General features: G+C 42.2%; 1 protein-coding gene across 2 annotated transcripts in view; it reads left to right on the forward strand.

The window, feature by feature from the left end:
- Positions 1–20,783, forward strand: part of TLN2 (talin 2) — a 430,025-nt gene that overhangs the window by 401,310 nt on the left and 7,932 nt on the right. The window contains exons 45-54 of one of the 2 annotated variants that reach the window (XM_077472779.1): positions 5,217–5,363; positions 5,993–6,159; positions 6,390–6,573; positions 6,682–6,753; positions 17,857–17,982; positions 18,108–18,224; positions 18,694–18,879; positions 18,977–19,084; positions 19,605–19,710; positions 20,300–20,424. In XM_077472779.1, the coding sequence (XP_077328905.1) occupies positions 5,217–5,363; positions 5,993–6,159; positions 6,390–6,573; positions 6,682–6,753; positions 17,857–17,982; positions 18,108–18,224; positions 18,694–18,879; positions 18,977–19,084; positions 19,605–19,710; positions 20,300–20,424 (1,338 nt within the window). The remainder of the gene's footprint in view (positions 1–5,216; positions 5,364–5,992; positions 6,160–6,389; positions 6,574–6,681; positions 6,754–17,856; positions 17,983–18,107; positions 18,225–18,693; positions 18,880–18,976; positions 19,085–19,604; positions 19,711–20,299; positions 20,425–20,783) is intronic. The other variant, XM_077472780.1, reaches the window with a different exon arrangement.

Consider the following 20,783-nt stretch of genomic DNA (forward strand, 5'->3'; position numbering starts at 1 on the left):
AATCTCGCGAGATTTCGCAATTTCAATGTCCCCCATGGATTCTTGGGAAATTTCCCAGGGACCATTGCGAGGACGATAGCCACCCCTACTCCCACGGGAGGAGAACCCGGAAGTCAGCTGAAACATCAGAAATAAAAGGTAAGTAAATAATATTTTTTTTTTCAGGGTTCGTTTAGGTAAGTATGCTAACTGTTGATTTTAATAACATGAACTTTAATTTTTAGGTACCAAACCACTTTAAGGGTCTCCCTTCTGAGGTGTTTTAATACTACACCCAGGTACTCCCTTTCTGTGGCTAGTAAATGTCTTCAAAAAAGAGGAGCGGGACTAACACAGGGAAGGGCACACCTATGTCATCGGTAGTTCCTGATGAACCTAAGCATATCACTAGTGTTGTATCCCCTGAAGGACCAGAGGCTTTTGGGCAATCTGAGCCATTCATTGTGCCTACAGTCAACGCTGCTGTTTCACCCTTTATCACTAAGGATGAACTGTCCTCAGCCCTAGCCGGGTTAGAGCACAGGATTGCTGGCATGATTGGCTCCATACCGCAGGGTGTCAAGAAGCGTGACAGATCCCCCCCTCCTCGGAGCCTCCTAGTTTGGAGCAGGAATGGGTTGAGGATGGGGAAGAGCTTAAAGCTCAGGATTCTGTGGATGGCCTGGCGGATGAGTCAGCTTCCGAGCAATCTGGACAAGGAGATATCCAGTTAGTGTCTGCCTGTCAATCACAGAGGATTTTGATCCTGACTCTTACCGAAATGGTTCTTTCTGCCATTAAGTTTCCTCTCGCAGAGGTTACTGAGCCTCCCTGGTCCTCTTTGGGATCCCTGAGGCCTCTTCAGGCCACACAGGCTTTCCCCTTACACCCTCTGTTGGAACGGGCAATGTATGCTAATTGGGAACATCCTGCCAGGATTTTTGTTCCTCCTAAGAAGTTTTCCCTTTTATAACCCATGGATGAAAGGTTTAAGACGTGGAGCATGCCAGCCGTAGATGCAGCAGTCTTTCTTAAACAAGAACTTGTCCGGTAGATAGCACACAGGGCTTGAAAGACCCTGTTGACAAGAAATTGGAGTCATTGTTACAGGCTTCCTTTTCTTTGGCCAGTTCAGCTATTCAGCCAGTTGTCATTGGAGTCATTATTACAGGCTTCCTTTTCTTTGGCCAGTTCAGCTATTCAGCCAGCTGTTTCAGCAATTGGTATCTGCCAGTCCGTAAAGGATCATATCAGATGGCCTAACAGGTCTTACCAGGAGGATGATCTGCCTGAACATAAGTCAGATATTCCTCAAGTGCTGTGGACGCCTTAAAGGATTCAATACAGCAAGTTTCTCATTTGGCTCATTTGGCTCTATTGTCTGTACATATGCACAGAATTTTGTGGCTTAAGAACTGGTCAGCCGAGCTTCCTTGTAAAAACTTATTGGCAGGTTTCCCCTTTCATGGGGAACGTTTATTTGGTGATCACTTGGACAAATATATCTAAAAGATTTCCGGAGGGAAGAGTTCTCCACTTCCTGTGACGTAAAGCACCAGGCATCCCTCGTTTAAAACCTCAGGGACTGCTTCCTCAAATGTCTCAGCGTCAAGGCAGTTCCGCTGCCAACAGGGCGCTAGGGCTGGGGGCAGGCCGCAAGGCCAGGGCCAGACAAAGCCCTAGGTCCAAAATTCTTCTAAACCCAGCACCAAGCCCTCCTTTTGAGGGGATGCCCCCACTCCATCAGTTGGGGGATGAGGCTGCTGCACTTTGCGGACATTTGGAGAACAATAATTCAGGACGAGTGGGTCACCTCAACTATATTCTGCGGTTACAAGCTGGAGTTGCGGGGGGGTGTTCCCCCTCAGAGGTTTTTAAGCGTTCCCTCGGATCCTCCAAAAAGAGACTTATTGCTTCAGGCACTACATCATCTAGTGCATCAAGGAGTGATTGTAGAGGTTCCTGTACCCAGAAGGGGTGCAGGGCTTTACTCAAACCTATTTAAGGTTCAAAAGCCAAACAGGAACGCAAAGCCCATTTTGGACGTAATTCCCTTAACCAGTATCTACTGAATCCAGTCCTTTCGGATGGAGTCTGTCTGCTCAGTAGTAGCCTCACTCCAGATAGGAGACTTTCTAGCCTCCATTGATATAAAGGAAGCGTATTTACACATACCTATCTTTCAGCCTCATCAGAGGTTCCTCTGATTTGCAGTAGAGAAACGTCATTTTCAGTTTGTGGCTCTACCCTTCAGGCTTGCTACAGCTCCCCAGGTGTTCACGAAGGTCCTCGCACCAGTACTGGGTCTTTTCAGGGCCCAAGGGATCCTGGTGCTTGGGTATCTGGATGACCTCCTGCTCAGAGATCACTCCATACAGGCTCTGGAACAGAGCATAATATACACAGTGCGGTATTTGAAAAGATTAAACTGGATCATAAATACCGAAAAGTCAACCTTGAGACCAGCTGAGAAGTTTAAAGTATTTAGGTCTGATCCTAGAAACGGTACAAACAAGAGTATTCTTGCCGCCCGCAAGGATCTGTGCCATGGAGAATCAGGTGGGTCAGATAAGGGGCACCAGACAACCCTCCATTCGGTTCTGTATGAGTCTTCTAGGGAGGATGGTATCCTCCTTTGTGGCGGTGCCCTATGCTCAGTTCCATTCCAGGCCTCTACAACAAGACATCTTGTTGGCGTGGAACAGGAGAGAACAAGCCCTGGATTATCCAGTGTTCTTATCTTCTCGGGCACGCTTAAGCCTAAACTGGTGGTTGCAGGATCAGAACCTGCAAAAGGGAAGATCCTTCTTCCCGGTAAATTGGAGAGTACTGACTACAGGTGCCAGTCTCCCAGGCTGGGGAGCGACCCTAGAGGGGCTCACAGCTCAAGGGAAATGGTCAAGGACAGAACAAATCCTGCCCATCAATGTCCTGGAATTACGGGCAGTACAACTAGACCTACGGTCATGGACGGTGGAGCTTCAGTACTGCCCTATCAGGGTTCAGTTCTGACAATGCCACTGCAGTGACCTATAGAAACCACCAAGGCGGTACCAGGATCAGATATGAAGGAGTTGAACCACATACTAGCCTGGGCAGAAGGACATGTGCCAATTTTATCAGCAGTCCGTATCCAGGGAGTAGAGAACTGGAAAGCAGATTATCTTAACCGTCAGCAAATCTGCTTGGGGGAATGATCCCTACACCCAGGAGTGTTCCAGGAAATTTGCCAATGTTGGGGATAGCCAGAGGTCGACCTACTGGCATCCACGTTCAACAACAAGCTACAGCTGTTTGTGTCCTGAACAAGAAATGCTCTGGTAGTTCCATGGAGCCAGTACTTCCTGGTTTATGCTTTCCCTCTGATCCCTCTCCTTTCACATTTATTGCGTAGGATTCGAAGAAGGGGAGTGCTAGTCATTCTGGTGGCACCGGCCTGGCCCAGAAGGCCCTGGTTCTCGGAGATGGTGAAGCCAAATAATGGCCTCCTTGGAAATATGTGATTGGGAGACTTCTCTCTTTTCTACAGTCAGCTGTGGAAATCAAATTGGCTTTGAGTACAAACAGAGGTCAAGTTTTGGCCCTATCAGTATCTTTCAAAGGCCTTTAGCTGCCTATTCACTGATCTGAACCTTTATGCAAGGGGCATCTCGCTTGCCTCCCCCCATTAGGTCACCTATGTGTCCTTGGGACTTGAACTTGGTGCTGTTTGTGTTACAGAAACAACCATTTGAACCTATCAAGAAAATTCCTTTAGACTTGCTGTCACGCAAGCTAGCCTTCCTGATGGCTATCACCTTTCATGCAGGGAACCGTACTTGATCCTCCACCACGACATGGTTGAGTTACAACCTGTTCCATCCTTTTTGCCAAAAGTGGTGTCGGCTTTTCATTTAAATTGGGACTTTATTTTGCCTTCTTTTTTTCCTCTCAGCCTCGTTCGGCAGAAGAGAGGCAACTGCATTCTTTGGATGTTGTCCAGGCAGCCAAAGTTTATTTGTCTAGATCTGCGGAGATCCGAGGATCAGACTCCTTTTTTGTTTTACCAAAGGAGACCCAAGAAGCGGCAGGCAGCTTCCATTGCTAATTGGGTCCGTCAATTGGTCAGTCAGGCCTCAACTTTAGGGTGAGAGCTCATTCTACCAGGGGTGTAGGAACCTCCTAGGCTTTTCACCATCAGTTATCTGTAGCTCAAATTTGTAAGGCTGCTACCTGGTCTTCAGTGCATACGTTCACAAAATTTTCTCAAGTGGATGTTCGAGCAGCCGAGGTTTCGGCTTTCGGCCGCAGTGTACCACGGGTTGCCAAAAAAAGGTCTGACTATTGTTTGGCAGGGTGTCTCCCTCCCCTCAAGGCTATTGTTCTAGGACATCCCAGCAGGTAATATTAGCCTGACTCTGTGTCCCATGATATATTAAAAAGAAAATAGGATTTTTTGTCATACTTGCCTGTAAAAATCCTTTCCTTTGAGTACATCATGGGACACAGAGGTCCCTCCCCTCTTTTTGAGGATTCAGTGCTTGCTACAAAACGGAAGTACTTCCTGTATGGGAGGGGTTATATAAGGGATCACTTCCTGTCTAAAGACCAGTCTACCAGTGTCTATTCACCTGGAGATGAAGTATAACCCAGCAGGTAATGAATATTAGCCTAACTCTGTGTCCTATGATGTATAAAAAAGAAAAGGATTTTACAAGTAAGTATGACCAAAAAAATCCTATTTTTTTTTTCCCCCCTATATTTCCGTTTGGTGGAATGAGCAGTGCATGTTAGTTGGAGTCGTGTACATAGCTCTGTGCATGCTACAAAGTTCACTGTCCATCTTGGCAGCAAGTAAGAGAGGGTGGCTGCTTTCTCTATACAGTGGGACCATGCAGAACAAAGGTAGCCACCCTCTGACAGGACGTAAGATCACAGCACCACAAGCAAAGGAATTTGGAAAAGCTGAGAGCAAGAGAAGATGCTTTTTTTTTTTTTTTTTTAAGTTAACAATACATACTTGGATTACATTTTTAACTTTAAAGCCAGAGTTTGTCACTTTGAGTGACACTTCAGTTAGCATAGTTGCAGAGTGCTGAAACACTTTATTTCCTCATTGATCAATTTCACTTTGTAAATTTATATTTATCCTCACTAAACCAGTACATTTTATATGTATGGGATTTTAAGTAGGCTTTTCAACTGGTTAATCTAGATTTTTTTTTTTTTTTTTTTTTGTCCTGTATTCCCTTTTTCAGGTTGGGTTTCAAATTAAATCTAGGATCCAGGATTTGGGACATGGATGTATATTTTTGGTGCAGAAAGCTGGAGCCTTACAGATTTGTCCATCCGACAGTTATACCAAGAGGGAATTAATTGAATGTGCCCGGGCTGTGACAGAAAAGGTGATTTACAGTAGTATTTGTCCTACTGACCACATACACCTGTGGTCAGATTCTTTTTCTTTTTTTTTTTTTTCTTTTTTTTTTGGGTTACCAATTTTACTTAATGATTCCATACAAGTCCTTGAATATGACTCTGTCAATAATAATAAATAACTATAAACATATCTATCCTGTTTACGGCCGTTTATTTTAGAGATGAGCATTGACACAGCTAATATTGACATGGTAATCAATAAAATTAAATCATTATATGTGCAGTTATTTTGTAAATTTAGAATAATACAAATCTGCTAGTGTAATTTATTATTGTATACTACTGCCATCATAAAACCATTTCAAAACCAAACCATTTTACAGAAACCTCGTCATTTGAAGTCACTATGCCATTTTATAAAATTTGAAACACTAATATCTTTGTATCAAATACAAGCCTCTGTTAAATATTCATCTTATTTCTTAATTTTGGTTGGTCAGACCATTAGGTATGTATAATATTTTGAAATGTGTTCAATATAGCAAAGACTTAATTACTTATGGTAAATTATGAGGAGTTTTCTTGCACTTTATATGTAGAAATCTCCTATAGCAATCTGCCTTATGCCTACAACTTTTCTTCTTTTTACATTTAGGTATCCCTGGTTCTGACTGCTTTTCAAGCAGGTAATAAGGGAACGCAAGCCTGCATTACTGCAGCTAGTGCAGTATCTGGGATCATTGCAGATCTGGATACCACCATCATGTTTGCCACTGCTGGCACACTCAACTCTGAAAACAAGGAAAGCTTTGCTGACCACAGGTGAGTTGTCACAGAGATGTACATCATACACAGACACAATGACATGATCAGAATGTAATGAGACAATAGAGGAGAGACTGTATCTTGTTTTCAGTTTTATAGTCCTCAGCATACATAGAAGCTCTGTGGGGAAAATGTTTCACAGCCTTACAAACCTGCATATTTATTTTTATATTTGCTTCTGTTTCAATGAATTGTCTGCATCATTTATAAATGTTTTGTCTGCACAGGGAAAACATCCTTAAGACTGCCAAGGCTCTTGTAGAGGACACCAAGCTGCTGGTGTCGGGTGCCGCATCTAGTCAGGACAAGTTGGCACAGGCTGCCCAGTCATCAGCGAGCACTATTACACAGCTGGCAGAGGTGGTGAAATTAGGTGCAGCCAGTCTAGGATCTGACGATCCTGAAACCCAGGTGAGAAAAACAAATGTTATAAAAGGCCTTTTTTCCTTAGATCCTCAGAAATTCAGCTCTTAGGGCCCTTTAACTTCTTACCTTTGCTCTCCTTTATACGCCCTTCAGCTCTATATCTATCTTCAAATAAGACGTCCAGGCTTGGAAACGATATTCCAAATGAACACGGAAAACTGTCGGGTATAGTCATTTAACACGCTTGGCCCGTGTGTCTCTCCTTTCCCTTTCCCCTTTTTTGCTATTTAAAGCACTGGAAGATCTGGAGAAACGTGAAAGACTCCATGACACTGCAAGGCATAAGCAAACACTTGCTTTTCATGGTTTCCACCAGTAAAATCCCATATAACATTGTACCTGTTTGCTTCTAACTTCACTTTGCCTCTCACAAAAGCAGCAGTATGGTATTCCACTTCATTTGCAACCCTAGTTTGTCCTTTCACAGAGTTGTATATTAGGGGCTATATTTACTACCAAGAGTGGACATCTAAATCTTTAACAATAAATCAGAATTTTACATCTATTTGTCTGTCTTTGTGTGATAAGGTTGAAGGGAATGTGGGGAAATTTTAAATAGATGTGGGGGCCAGCTGGGTTTAGTGGTCTGTTGTTTGACAGGGTGCATAAACACAATTGTGTTGTAGATTGTGAAAAAAATGGCAAGGCAACAGGTTACTGGGTGAGTGGCACAAATATGGATGCATTACTAGGAAGTGATAGACCTAGGTGTTAAACTTGTGTGTTAGGTCCTATTTTTCATTGCCAACTCCAGCCATTGTTTGTTTTTTTACGAGTGGGAAAAAAATAGATTTTTTTTTTCCTTTCGATTTGTGTCTGCCTAGGAAAGTCCCCTACTTAGTACTGATGCAGGCACCGTTAAAACCTGACAGAGGTTTTTAGCTTTTTATTGCTATCCTTATCTTCCTTATCTGTATGGGTAATACTTCTGCCATTCATGGCTCAAATTTTAGCCAATTCCTGCTAAATCATCTGAAATTCGATCTGTAGGTGGACCTGTTTGGCACCACTTGGCTTGACAAACTTAAATTTGAAGGAGCTCGGCAAGAAATTACTTGATGAACAGTTCAGCCAGTCCGATACAGTCACTTTTGGGTATTCTGACAGCACCTGTTTGCTTCAGATAGAGAAACCTACACAAGTCTCTTTTCCTGTCTCAGTGACAAGAAGTGAAGGGGATGTCTTCAACAGTGACCCTGTGAGAAGTCAAAACCCTTTTTTACTATAAAACAAAATAAAAAACATGTTTTTTTCAGATTTTTAATTCTTGGGCCCCAAGTGATTTTTTATGACCCTTAGTCTAATATGTTTTTATTTAAGAATCACATGTTATTGGCTACAAGGAAAATGCCAAACTGTAATTTAATGTCTGTAAAAATCCTATATCCCTGATATAGAAGGGATTGAGCACCTGTGACAAAAGGTGAATAGTTTGACTTGCAATAAAACAGGAAGGGATGTCATGGGGTGTTGGGGCTTCACCATGACCTATCAATATACATGATGATGCATAAGTATCATGAAGGCCCCTGTGGGAGAGTGCTGAAGAACAAGCAGACATGGAAAGAGACATTACGTTTTTCATCAGAACCAGGACATTGAAGCATCTCAATATTACAAGTCAATGAACTTAAGATTCTGAATGTCAGAAGGCAGTAAAGAGCAGTGTCTCTCAGTGAAGGTCTATATTTATTTCCTAGTCCCTTATAACACTTGGACAACAGTGGACTCCTCTCACACGACTCGTTATTGTTCAGAGTTTGTTGTTGAATTGCTTCCTTTCACTAGCCATAACTGTTGCGTTTTATGAAAGCAGTCCAGTAAATCAGCCCATATCGGCTTTAGTTTCTGAACAGTTGTCATTTTTAGTACTTTTCTTTCTCTTTTTTTGTTGAACGGCAATCTTCAGGAAAGATGGGTTTGATGTCGCTACCTGAGGTAACTGGGCGCTAGGTGCATCCAAAACTAAAATTACATGCAAGGGGTGGCCCCTTCAGGTGGTCAATCCCCCTTCCCCATCTGCAGCACATAACTTGTTTTTTTGTTTAACACTCAGGAGTTAGGACTTTTTTCTCTATAGGTTATTCCTGTAAACAGATTTTTTTTTTTTTTTGTTCCCATTGATGCATTTTTGTTATGCAAGAAGACTTTTTGTTCTTGTCAATTGATTTTTTTTTTCCTTCCACTACAATGTTGGGTGACAGGCCTGATATAGATGCAGATAGTCTCCACAACACTACAGAGGCTTCATCAGTGGAACTGGTTCATCAGGTTCAAGGTGTGCCTCAACTAACCATCTCTTTTGAGTCCTGGGTGTATTGAGTACGTGTAAGTATTCCCTTGACCTGGGTGATCTCTTCTGTTGCATTTTTTTGTTTTGGAAGGGGTCCCCAATCTGCCCCCTCATTTCCAGCCCCCTACTTGGTGGGTAGGGGAGGGTCTGCTCCCTTTCTGCAATCTGCTATGCCGAGTCAGGGTGGGCGGGGTCGCAAAGCAGCAGGGACCCCCATTGTTAAGGCAATGCTTATTATTTGTGCTTCCTGTGGGTCTACAGGTACTTTTTCCCTGGCAGATCCACTCTGCTTGGCTTGCCAAACTTCTGAGGGCCTCTGCTACCTCCTCAGATGTGAGTTTAGCAGCGTTGGGATCCTCCAGGCCCCCTTTATTTTTCATTTTTAATCCTTTTTTTTTCAAAAGTAAAAGAAAACAAAAAAAAGCTGGCAATCATTAGAAAATACATATTTAAATACTATTCATCACAATGTTGAGTAGTACATTCCAACAATCTAAGGCTATTTAATCCAGTAATATAATATCCTCTCTCATGAAACTGTTTAAAATAATATCCACTATCATCAAGTTATTCAAAATGTCTTTCCCATCTTTGTCGTATATTCAAAGGAAAAGGAGAGAAGAAAAAAAAAAAAATAATGGAAACCTAAATGAATAAGTAAATCGATTTTTCTCTCTCCTGCTCCCCTCCAGGTCCCACATGAGCCGACACATGGAGTTACATTCATACACTAGCTCAATCTGTCTTAAAGAAAGCATTACATTTCCTCTTCAATTAATAAGATTCACATCTATGAGAGTCTTTCCCTCCTCTGAGTTAATAAAAAGGTTCCATGTGGTCCATGTTTTTACGTATATCTCTCGCTTCTGCCTGGTTGTCAAGACTAAATCTTCCATTCTGTTCACTTCTTCCACCTTCCTGAGTCATAGGCCCACTGAGAGTGTTTGGGTTGGATTCAATGTAGTAGGGATGCAGGTCTTGGGCGCATTCAGGAGGTGGCACAGAATGGAGTTTTTATCGGTCTTACCCGGTATTTTAAAGTTATGTAAAAGGAAAACGGTTGGATCCTCTGGTATCTCATGGTCACAATTTTTTTGGGTAATCTTTCGGACCTCTCTCCAATAGTCCTCTACTCTGGAGCATGACCCGAAGATGTCCCCTGCTCCTTCCAGCATTGCCAACATCTGTCTAAAACATTCAGTTAATATCTATGAAGAAGGGTCGGAGTTTGGTACCATTGAGAAAAGATCTTGTAATATGTTTCCTGTATTTTTTGTACAGATTGAGGATTCAAATATGGAGTGGATTATGTTAACTCGCTGTTCCTCCGTAAACGTATCCAGATCCAGTTCCCATTTTCGAAAAAAAATGCAACTGGAAATTTTCAGAAGCTGTTACCAAGAGTGTATATGTTTGAGATGGCGTGAGATAGTAATCCTCTCTCCAGACAATATTCTTCGAGGGGGAGTTGATTACGCTCAAAGACATCTGGGGCGGGTAAATTATATAAAAAAAGACTAATTTGAGCTGGTCCCCAAAAATCCAATTTGTACTGGCCCGTTCCTGGGATCAACATTTGAAATTTTTCGCCATTCCCCAGATGTTATAAAGTGAGAGGCCTGGTATAACTCCTGTTCCATCAATCTATCCAAAGTCGTTCATGAGATCAACATTTGTAATGTGGGCCATTGCCCAGATGTTTTAAAGTGAGCGCCCCGGTATAACCCCTGTTCCATCAAACTATTCAAAGTTGTTCCATATTTTTATGTCCTTGTGCCTACACCAATCTATCAGGCGGCTCAGATGGGCCAATCCTCCTTGTTTTTTTGGGGGAGTCAACAGGGATCGTCTGATCTTCGGGTGCTTGTATGCCCAAATTATTCCGGTAAAGAGTGTGTATATCTGTTTAAAATACTTTATAGGTATGCCTATAGGTATAGCCATTTTGATGATATTACACCTCCAAAAACCAACAGGGGAAACCATATGCCATTTTTATTCATATCGGTGTTTTTTGAATCTTACACAGTAAGGGCTCCATGGAAAGGGCAAAAAAAAGTGGTGACAGTGGACATCCCTGCCTGGTTCTATTAGTGATCTTAAAGGGTGGGCGCAACACTCCATTTATTTTAAATTGTGCGGTTGGGGAATTGTTGATGCTTGCAATCCATCAAAGCATATTATCTCCTAGGCCTATATGTCTCAAGACTGTAAATATGAACTTCCAGTTGTGCCAGTCAGATGCCTTCTCTGCATCTGTTCCCAGAAACACACATGGGGTCTTAAATGTTTTTAGGAAGAAAAGAACTGCTGCACACCACAGGAACATTCCAACAATCTCATGGTGGCTTCCTTCTCATGGATCTCATGGTGGCTTCCTTCGAAACTCTGTTATGCACCACACCAGTCCAGACCTGTACAGTGAGATTTTGGTCTAGTGCAACAGCGTTCTGGGGTTGCCCAACCGAGGCGTCCTTGAAATGGTGACTTTCTTCTCTGCTGTCCGGGAACTCAATTCTTCCCTTCAGTTGGCCGATAATTGCCATGGATGCCAATCTTTTTGGGCGTGGACATGCTGGATCATATGTTGGTTAAGGATTAATGGTTCCTGGAAAACAACTCTCTCCTCATCAACATTCTGAAGCTTGAGGACCCATTTTCTTTTTCTATTTGGTCAACTTAATTTGAGAGTTGCCCGATTTAGAGTCTTATCGGATAATGCCACGACAGGGCCTACATCCATTACCAGGGTGGAACCAAGAGTACATTGGTGGCTCTGGATTCTCAGTTGGGTAGAGCTTCGTGTTCAAGCCTTATTTGCAATCCACGTTCCAGGAGTGGACAACTGTCAAGCCAGACGCTGAATCGGTGAGAATAGTCTCTGCAACCAAAATTATTGCTCTGAATTTGTCCATGCTGTGTGGTGCCAGACATGGATCTCTTTGGCTCTTTGTGTCCTGACTAAAACGTAAGGTTCCCAAGTTTGTGGCCAGGGTAAAACACCCATAGGCAGATGTGTTGGATGCTCTGGTTGCCCCTGTGGCACTTCCTGGTGTATGCCTCCCCCATTTCCACAATGATTCAAGCCCAGTCCACTTCTCCTGTCATCTATTATCGCACCTGGAATGTCTATTTCACTTCTTTGAGTCATTAGCGTTCCTTCATGGCAAGTTGTCGGTTTCTTGTTTTTTTTTTCGGCCTTCCTTCAAAGAGTTGCCATTTGTCCCTAAATAATGTGCTAAGGGCTAGGTCTGCTGGGGCTGTGCTTTTTAATCAGCCCCTGGCATCTCTCCCACTGGTGTGTACTTTTATCCAAGGGTTCACACACGTGGTTCCTCTTGCTAGAACTCCTTCACCACTATGGGACCTGAATATAGTCTTGTCAGCCTTACAAAATCCTCCCTTTGAATCTATCCAAAATATCCCCCTCTGGATTCCTTTCCTTCCTAGTGACCTACACGTCAGCACATAGGTTGTCCGAGCCTGCAGATCTTTGTCGGCAGCCATATCTGATGCTCCATAAAGATAAGGATGTACCTCAAACAAGGTTGTCCTTTCTGTGGAAGGTGGTGAAGGCCTTCCATTTGAACGAGAATAGTCTTGCCATCTCTGTGCCCCATCCTTCTCATCCAAAGGAAGTGGCTCTTCATCATTTGGATCTGGTTAGGGCCATTACAATTTACCTGAGTTCCACTGCCTTGATTCATAAGACTAAAGTTCTATTCATTGTGCCATATGGCCCCTAGAAAGGAAAAGCTGCTTCACCCTACATATTTTCTGAGTGGATTAGCCAAACCATAGTTCGGGCATATGCCCTTTTAGGCCAGGAAGCACTGTTCCCTGCTTCTGTGCAGTTTACCAGGGCGCTGAGTGTGTCTTATGCATTTCATCATTATACTTGTTGTTTATGTTTGCAAGACAGCTACTTGGTCATCAGTTGACAATTTTACCAAGTTCTACGAAATTGATGTGACTGCCTCAGTGGCTTCCAGTTTTGGTCACAAAGTTTTACAGACTGCATTTTGAGTTTGCCAGGGTGCTGTTCCATTTTGTTGTTATGCTTTGAGCCCATCTTTCCTTTTCCTCAGGTAGGGGGTTTGGCCACCAGCAGGGGGGCCACCTTTTTAGTTTTTGTTGTACCTAGCACCCTGCTCCTGTAAGTGGCAACATAAATTTCATCCATTATGAAGATTTCTGTGTCCTTTAGTAAACAGAATAGAAAACACAAAAACACCATATTTTGTTATAATTTCCTACTGGACAAGTCAGCTCCTCATTACACCTTTTCCAATAGCTTTGATCTCACTGCAAAGACATTTAGGGGATTCATTGTAGACACTCTTAAGAATTCTCTCATTCCTTTGTACGACAAATATTGTGGGTGACAATTTCATGTACTTGTCGGGAACGGGTACAAAAATCTCTCATTTGGAATAGGGCAGCACTAAGGCTGAAGTGTCCATAATGCATTGGACAGTGATTCTCAACCTCAGTCTTCAAGTACCCCCAACAGGCCATGTTTCGAAAATTTCTCTTAGATAAAATAGCTGTCCAAGATTCCAAGCCATTGACACTGATTAAAAGCACCTGTGCAAGATGAAGGAAAACCTGTAAACATGGTCTGTTGGGGGTACTTGAGGATTAAGGTTGAGAACGGCGTTATAGCAACAGGTGACACATCCCAATTTAGCTGCTGGGCTGGGAGCAAACAGCTGAAAGCAAAGGGGCAGGGATGGTGGTGACATCATTGTCTCAATATGGACCTTGCCAACTTCCCAGCTGGCAAATGAATGGCCAGAAGCAGGGCATCTGTTCCTAGGAAGCCAGCAGCCTAGCAACTTCAAGCCCTGTGCAGGAAGCTGTTACTTTAATGAGAGCTGGTTTATGATGGGGAGCGAACACTTTGATACTCGGGTATTTATTGCTGATCACAAAGATTAAAGCTCTCTCCCCTGGGAACACGAGACTACAGTAAATGTTTATCCTACTTGTACACTACTGGACACGACCTGTAGCCATAGACTATGGGTTATATGTTCCAACAGCTATGGCTACAAGTTTAAGATAATAGGAATTTTGGCTTACCATAATTTCCATATATTTGGAATACGGGATCCAGATCGTTCCCCTCTGTCACCTGTCTCTCCTTATTGCATGCTACAAAACTGGGGTCCAGTGAATTGAGTGGGGGGTTATAGGAGTGTGTACAGGGGGTGCTGCTAGCCTAACTTTTGCACCATTGTCCAATTACCTCAAGGTAATAGGAATTAACCCAAGGTCCATGGCTACAAGTACTGTACTGTATTCCAAGACATGAAATTTACAGGTACATCATAACTACCCTGTTTACAGTAGGAAATGGTTATAGCCTTTGTTTCTGCTGTCTCTAATCAGCCTAATGAGATTTTCTCTTGCATCCGCCCCAGTAACAGTGGGCAAAGGGTACCCAGACAGAACTAAAAACCTGGCAGGGATTCTTAACTACATCCTAATACAGCCAAAACTGTAAAAATATGTTGGAGTGAAGTAACTACATTGTAAAGGCTAAAAGGGTACATTTCTAATGAAAGCAACTGCACTGAATTTTAGCGACTGTTTAATACACACAACATTTACCAATACCCCTTATTAAAAGATAATTTCACCTTTTAGGAAAGATAACAAATGCAAATTTTTCAGAAAAAAAAATCTATATTTACAATTTTTTCCTGCAGGAGCCTGGAAAGCATTACACCCATGATCAGTGTATAAGGATTTACAATATCTGGCTTCTGCAAACAAGCTCTACTGCTTTCAACCCATACCTCCAATAGGGGCTGATTGTTTGCAAGTTGCAGAGCTTGTGAATGAATTACGAACATGCTCTTCAATGCCATCGCAGTCAATTCAGAACTACAAGCTGTCTGGGTGACAGTAGTTGTAGTCTACTCACAGAAAACTTCGCCCACATGGCCACGCTGCTGATCTCTCGCCAGCTGTCTTGCCGAGGCAGGTAGAAGGGGGAGAAGCTGCAGGAGCTGAAACATTGTTATGCGTTTCACACACTTAATATGGGTAGAACGTGTTTCGGAAGGTGAACGTCGCCTTTAAGTATAATCAGAGTTAATGCAATTGCTACCACCCTTTGAGTGCTTATATTTTATGTCGATGGGTATTTGTCAGTTGTACTAATTAAATTTAGTAGAATTAAGCCAGCCATAGACGGTCTGAATCTTGGCCGGTTCAGTGGGAACAGGCCAAGAGCCAAACCATGTATGGGCAGGCTGAATGTATCCAAGTTGATTGATCAACTTGGGTACAACCAGCCTGCCGGATTTGGCATGTGGCTATTGTTAGTGGCTATTATAGCTGCTAGCAATAATCACCTGTGTTCTCCCAGTGCGGATGGTTTCCCCCACCGGAAAAAAACAATGGCTCCAGGGGAGGGAGGGATTTCCCCATCAATATGTACTGTGTTAATGGTGGAATCAAGCAATTTTCTTTCCTGCAAACCATGTAATAAGATTATTGAATTTTTTTTTTTTTTTTTACAATCTATATGGTTTGTTTCAGCTGGCAAATGTATTTAAAACTTTTACATTCTTTGCCATTGATGTTAAAATGTTTTCCATCAGTTAAAATCTTTTTTTAATTACATAACCAAACATGTAAATTTGCTTACCGTAGTTTGTATTTTTGAATTACAGTTTTTAAAAGCTATAAATAGCACATTGTACTGCATATATTTTCAGGGAAATTCAGAATAGTCCTAAGTGTTTTCTGGCAGGAGTTCCATTAAGAACTACCTGCGCCTAAATTAGACGAGCACTCGCGCCAGTGACAGTAATGTTACTGACACTTGCTGGAAATTCAGGTACTTCTCACTAGTGCCACTTTAAAAATCCGTTGCTATGGCAGCAACAGGTTCTTTAAGAATTACCACCAGTTTACTGATTAGAAATATATTGGTAATTAAGACCAGCTCCGAGCTAGCATACAGAGGTACACCATTACTCAGAAAGGGGCAAGTCTGTGCTGGAAGGCTGTTATGAATGTGATCGCTTTCTGCACAGGGCTGTATCCCTGGCCCCAGTCAGCTGATGACCAGAAAAATACCCAGCCAAAAGCTAAATGTAAACAAAGGGGCCGGGGATGCAGATGATATTACCCAAATAGGGCCCATGACTTGTCACTGAGTGGGCAGAGCTTGAAGTAAGAGACTTGTTCCCCATTTGGGTCCGCTTTATTTATGATTGACATCTCACAGCAGTGTAATGAGTCTAAAGCTGCTGTTGGACTGAAGATTAGCTATGGAGCCACTGCTGTGCGCTGCTAATGAAAAGTAAAGTGAACCTGATGGGGAACTAGTACAAAACTCCTCAACCATACACCCGTTGAAATGATGGGCACAGATGCTGGAGAGGGGATGGAATGCACTAAGGAAGGAGTGTTCAATATGACACTGACTGGTACATGAATCTGGCGCATGCACCATACCATTCAGTGCTGTGCCACAACAGGGCCCTAAATGGTGTCTAAGAAACTTTTTATTAGTTCCCCAGATTATGTTCTATAATATATTTTTAGAGGATAAGACACTAGTATCACAAATTCTCACACTGTGTGCCTGAATTATTTCTGGGTATAGTTCAACAGATTTTACTATATAGTATTCTCAAAAGAAAGAAAATGTCCCTATGAGTATATTATTGTTTTTATGTACTCTATTAGATTGGAATTAAATTGATTGTAAAGTCTCTTGTGTTTTTTTCAATAAAATAACAAACATCTTTTACTTGCCTACTCTGAGCAGTGGTTTTGCACAGAGCAGCCTGGATCCTCCTCTTCTCAGGTCCCTGTTCTATGATCCTGGCCCCTTCCTTCTGTCGAGTGCCCCCACAGCAAGCAGCTTGCTATGGGGGCACCCGAGCTGAGTCACAGCTCCCTGTGTCCATTCAGACATGGAGCTGCAGCCCGCTCCGTCCCCTTTCTCTTTGTGTCTGTCACTCAGGAGAGAGTCTTGGATGCCCAAGACCTTCATGGACATCGCTGGATAGAGATGTGGCTCAGGTAAGTAATTAGGGGGTGCTGGGGCAGCTGCTGCACACAGAAGGCTATTTATCTTAATGCATAGAATGCATTAAGATAAACCTTCTGACTTTACAACCACTTTAAGAATACAGTCAAGCCTAGCATTGTGCACAAGATCAGGCATCCCACTGTGCAGTGGCCCATAGATTTAGGTGAAGAACAGAGCATGGGAAGCTTATTTATACCATAATGTATTCTTTCTCTGTTCAGTAGACATCATCAATTTTAGGCACCAAATTCATTGTAAGTTCAGTCTTTATATAAGAGACATACTCTGAAGCTCCCCAATCTAATTATGGCCTGTAAAAACCAGAAGCTTCCATGCAGCGAAGGTGTTGGCATTCAACACGATCACTCTGGCCTGTTCAACAAAGCATTCAGGGATGAAAGCTGACGTGCACATTTCAGATGATTGAAAGGTAAATGTTCATTGGTTAGCATTGTGTACTGCACTTTTTGAATAGACTGTGCAATCTGCATACCTTAGTAGTATAACTTTTGCAGTTTGGCTGTAGATACTGCTGCTAGTTTTATGACACTGAATGACTAATATTTCCAGACATTATTACCGTTATTTACTTTGTTGTGTATGGTAAGCTTTCAGTCTGAGCAGAATTTGTGGTAGTAATTTCATGTCATAAAACAAAATAAAGCTTCTTCTTGATGACAGCATTTTAACTTGGCTTCTGTGTCTCACGGTGAAAGCTTCAATCTTGAATTGAGCAGATATCAATATGTTATAGGCTTTCTGCGCTCTGAATGTGTTGCTGTTTTCTGTGGCATTGCAGATTATAAAACTTTTGTTTAATTAGCATGAGTTGTTAGCTTATCACAAAATACATTTTCAAAGCTCTTCTTTAAAAAAAACAAAAACTTGTACTCATGGGTCTATATCCCTCTTTTAGGTGGTGCTAATCAATGCAATAAAAGATGTTGCAAAGGCTCTAGGAGATCTAATAGGGGCCACAAAAGGTGCAGCAGGGAAGCCAGCAGATGATCCATCCATGTACCAGCTGAAAAGTGCAGCTAAGGTAATGTCTGTCAAAATAACCTACCGTACTGGCAAAGATACCAAGGATGGATTCTGCTTGATTCTTTTTAAGTATTTACACTAAAATGAATATATTTTTTTTATTTATTTTTTTAAACTCTTTAGGTCATGGTGACAAATGTGACGTCTCTGTTAAAGACTGTGAAAGCTGTAGAAGATGAAGCCACGCGTGGAACCAGAGCTTTAGAAGGCACAATTGAGCACATCAAGCAGGAGCTGACTGTAAGGATCATGCTTGGTTTCCACATAATGGTGCAGGCAGAATAAACTGATGTGTGAACACAGGTGTAATATTTATGCTATGGAAAGGTAGGACTATCACGGCATGAAAAGGTGTGCTTATTAAAATTTGCATGCCGAACACATGCTCCGTGATTCCTTTGCTGTTAATTCAGAGTATGCAGTTTGCACATCTGCTAATTTAGTAATGTATTTTTAGGGATTTAGAATAATGTACTAGATCCGCCTACTTTGTTTACAAGGTTTTAGTGAATGTCCTTATCGCCTTGAGGCGATTCAGTTCGTGTTGTGCGCTATACAAATTATTCATTCATTCTTTCACTAAGGAAGCAGTAGACATTTCTCGGTAGATTTCAAATGGATAGTTTATAAATAAAACCATTATTTTATTTGTAGACGTTAAGAGCAGTAAGTGGTCACCCTTGCCTTTTATGCTAAATGTCTTGTTTAGGTCTTCCATTCCAAGGATGTTCCTGAAAAGACAACTTCTCCAGAGGAATCAATCCGGATGACCAAAGGAATCACCACAGCAACAGCAAAAGCAGTGGCAGCTGGAAATTCATGCAGACAAGAAGATGTCATCGCTACTGCCAACCTGAGCCGAAAGGCTGTCTCAGATATGTTGACAGCCTGCAAGGTAATGGTGTACATGATCCAATAAGCTTCTTTCCTATGTTGGCAGAAAAACTTTAATGACATATTTAGATTAACCTGATGTTTATTTTTAACTTTAGCAAGCAGTGTACCATCCAGATATCAGCGAAGATACAAGGCAACGAGCTCTAAAATATGGAACAGAATGTACCCAGGGATACCTGGAGATGCTGGAGCACGTGTTGTCAGTGAGTTAAATTATGAGATATTAAAGCTGAACTCCAGGCAACATCAAAATCCTCCCTTGCAATGGGTCGACCCCCGGACTGCAAGAATGAAATTCTCATTGTCATCCAGGGGACTAAGAAAGGCACTTTTACTTACCCAATCTCATGGCTTCCCCATGCTGAAAGCTGAAAGGCTGGACCCTGATCCTCCCCTATGTTCTGTCAGTCAGATCGGTGTCATCAGACCAATACAGGACCTATAGCCCTGAATAAAACATGAGTATGCTGAGGAAAAGTCCACCACTGGAGTACAGGCTAGTGCCATCTGCCAAAGGAGCAAAGTGTCAGATAGGAAAGACCTTGACCAAAATAAGCATGTACCGCTTGCAGTGCAGGAGCATCCCCATTGCATGGGAAGATATTTACTTTTCCTGGAATTGGGCTTTAAAAATGTTTTAAAAGTCCAAGTCAGTTTGTTGCACTTAATATGGCAGTCCCATATTTTTTAAATAATGTCTGTTCCACAAACGTGATTATGTAGATTCTACAGAAACCCAGTCCTGAGGCGAAGCTTAAGTTGGCTGCCTATTCAAAGCGCATTGCGTCTGCTGTAACAGAACTGATCCAGACCACAGAAACCATGAAAGGTGAGCCATTGTTAAAAAAACAAATATTTACTGGTATATGTCTGTGTACTATAGCATTAAGGAATGACGTTTTTTTGTACACATGGGCCGAAACTGATTGGTTCAGCAGGAAGCGTCCGACTTTCGACCCATGTGTAAAGCTGTTCTACAGAAGCCAGTCTCCGATCAGCATTCGCAGCCATTGGCTGTGTTCATCGTCTGTGATCAGTGGGTTCTGGTGGGGGTGGAGTCGCCCTGTCAAAATAAAACAACACAGCAGGGATGATCGCTACACTAACATCACTTGTGTTATTACAGCGACCTTTTTTTTTTTTTTCGTTTAGCCTAGCCTGCTGGGTTGAAAGAGAAAAAAACTTCTAGTGTGTACCCAGCTTTAAACTCCTGGTATTTTGAGGGAAGTAAAGGGTGAGACACACACACCACACACTTTTTTTTTTTTTTTGTTTTGTTTGTAATGAGCACACAAACATTCTAATAAGACCTCTTTTTTTTCTAATAGATATTGTTTTAGAATGTATCTCAACCTCCTCTCCATTTCTGATAACGTTACTAAATCTTTGTTACCTCGATGATTTTTTTGTAATTTTAGGCACAGATTGGGTGGATCCTGAAGATCCCACAGTGATTGCTGAGACAGAGCTTCTTGGCGCTGCAGCTTCTATAGAGGCAGCAGCCAAAAAATTGGAACAACTTAAGCCACGAGCAAAGCCAAGAGTAAGTATAAAGTTTGCAGTCTCCTTGTAATCACGTTCAGCCAGCTGAGCCCATGCTTAGATATAATGCTGCTGTCTCAACTCTTTGCTGCTCCTCTGTCAGACAACCTACAGATGAGTGTGACTTGTCTTTTTTCATGTTACACATGTGAGATATAGACTACAGTCTTTCTATTAAGTTGATGGTGAACTCTTATAGTAAGGAATATCCTAATGGAGAGTCGCATTCCCTCCATGTCCCTTCTGTCAGTGGAATCGGTCCAAGAACCCTCTCCTGCAGCCTCTGTCTGATATGTTTGATATATTAGGTTGTTAATTCATTCAACTATATATCAAACATATTGCTACAGTGTCCTGCGT

Source organism: Lithobates pipiens, unplaced genomic scaffold, assembly GCF_037356315.1.
Source record: "Lithobates pipiens isolate NorthernLeopardFrog02 unplaced genomic scaffold, aLitPip1_a1.2 Scaffold_8, whole genome shotgun sequence".
Lineage (NCBI taxonomy): Eukaryota > Metazoa > Chordata > Amphibia > Anura > Ranidae > Lithobates > Lithobates pipiens.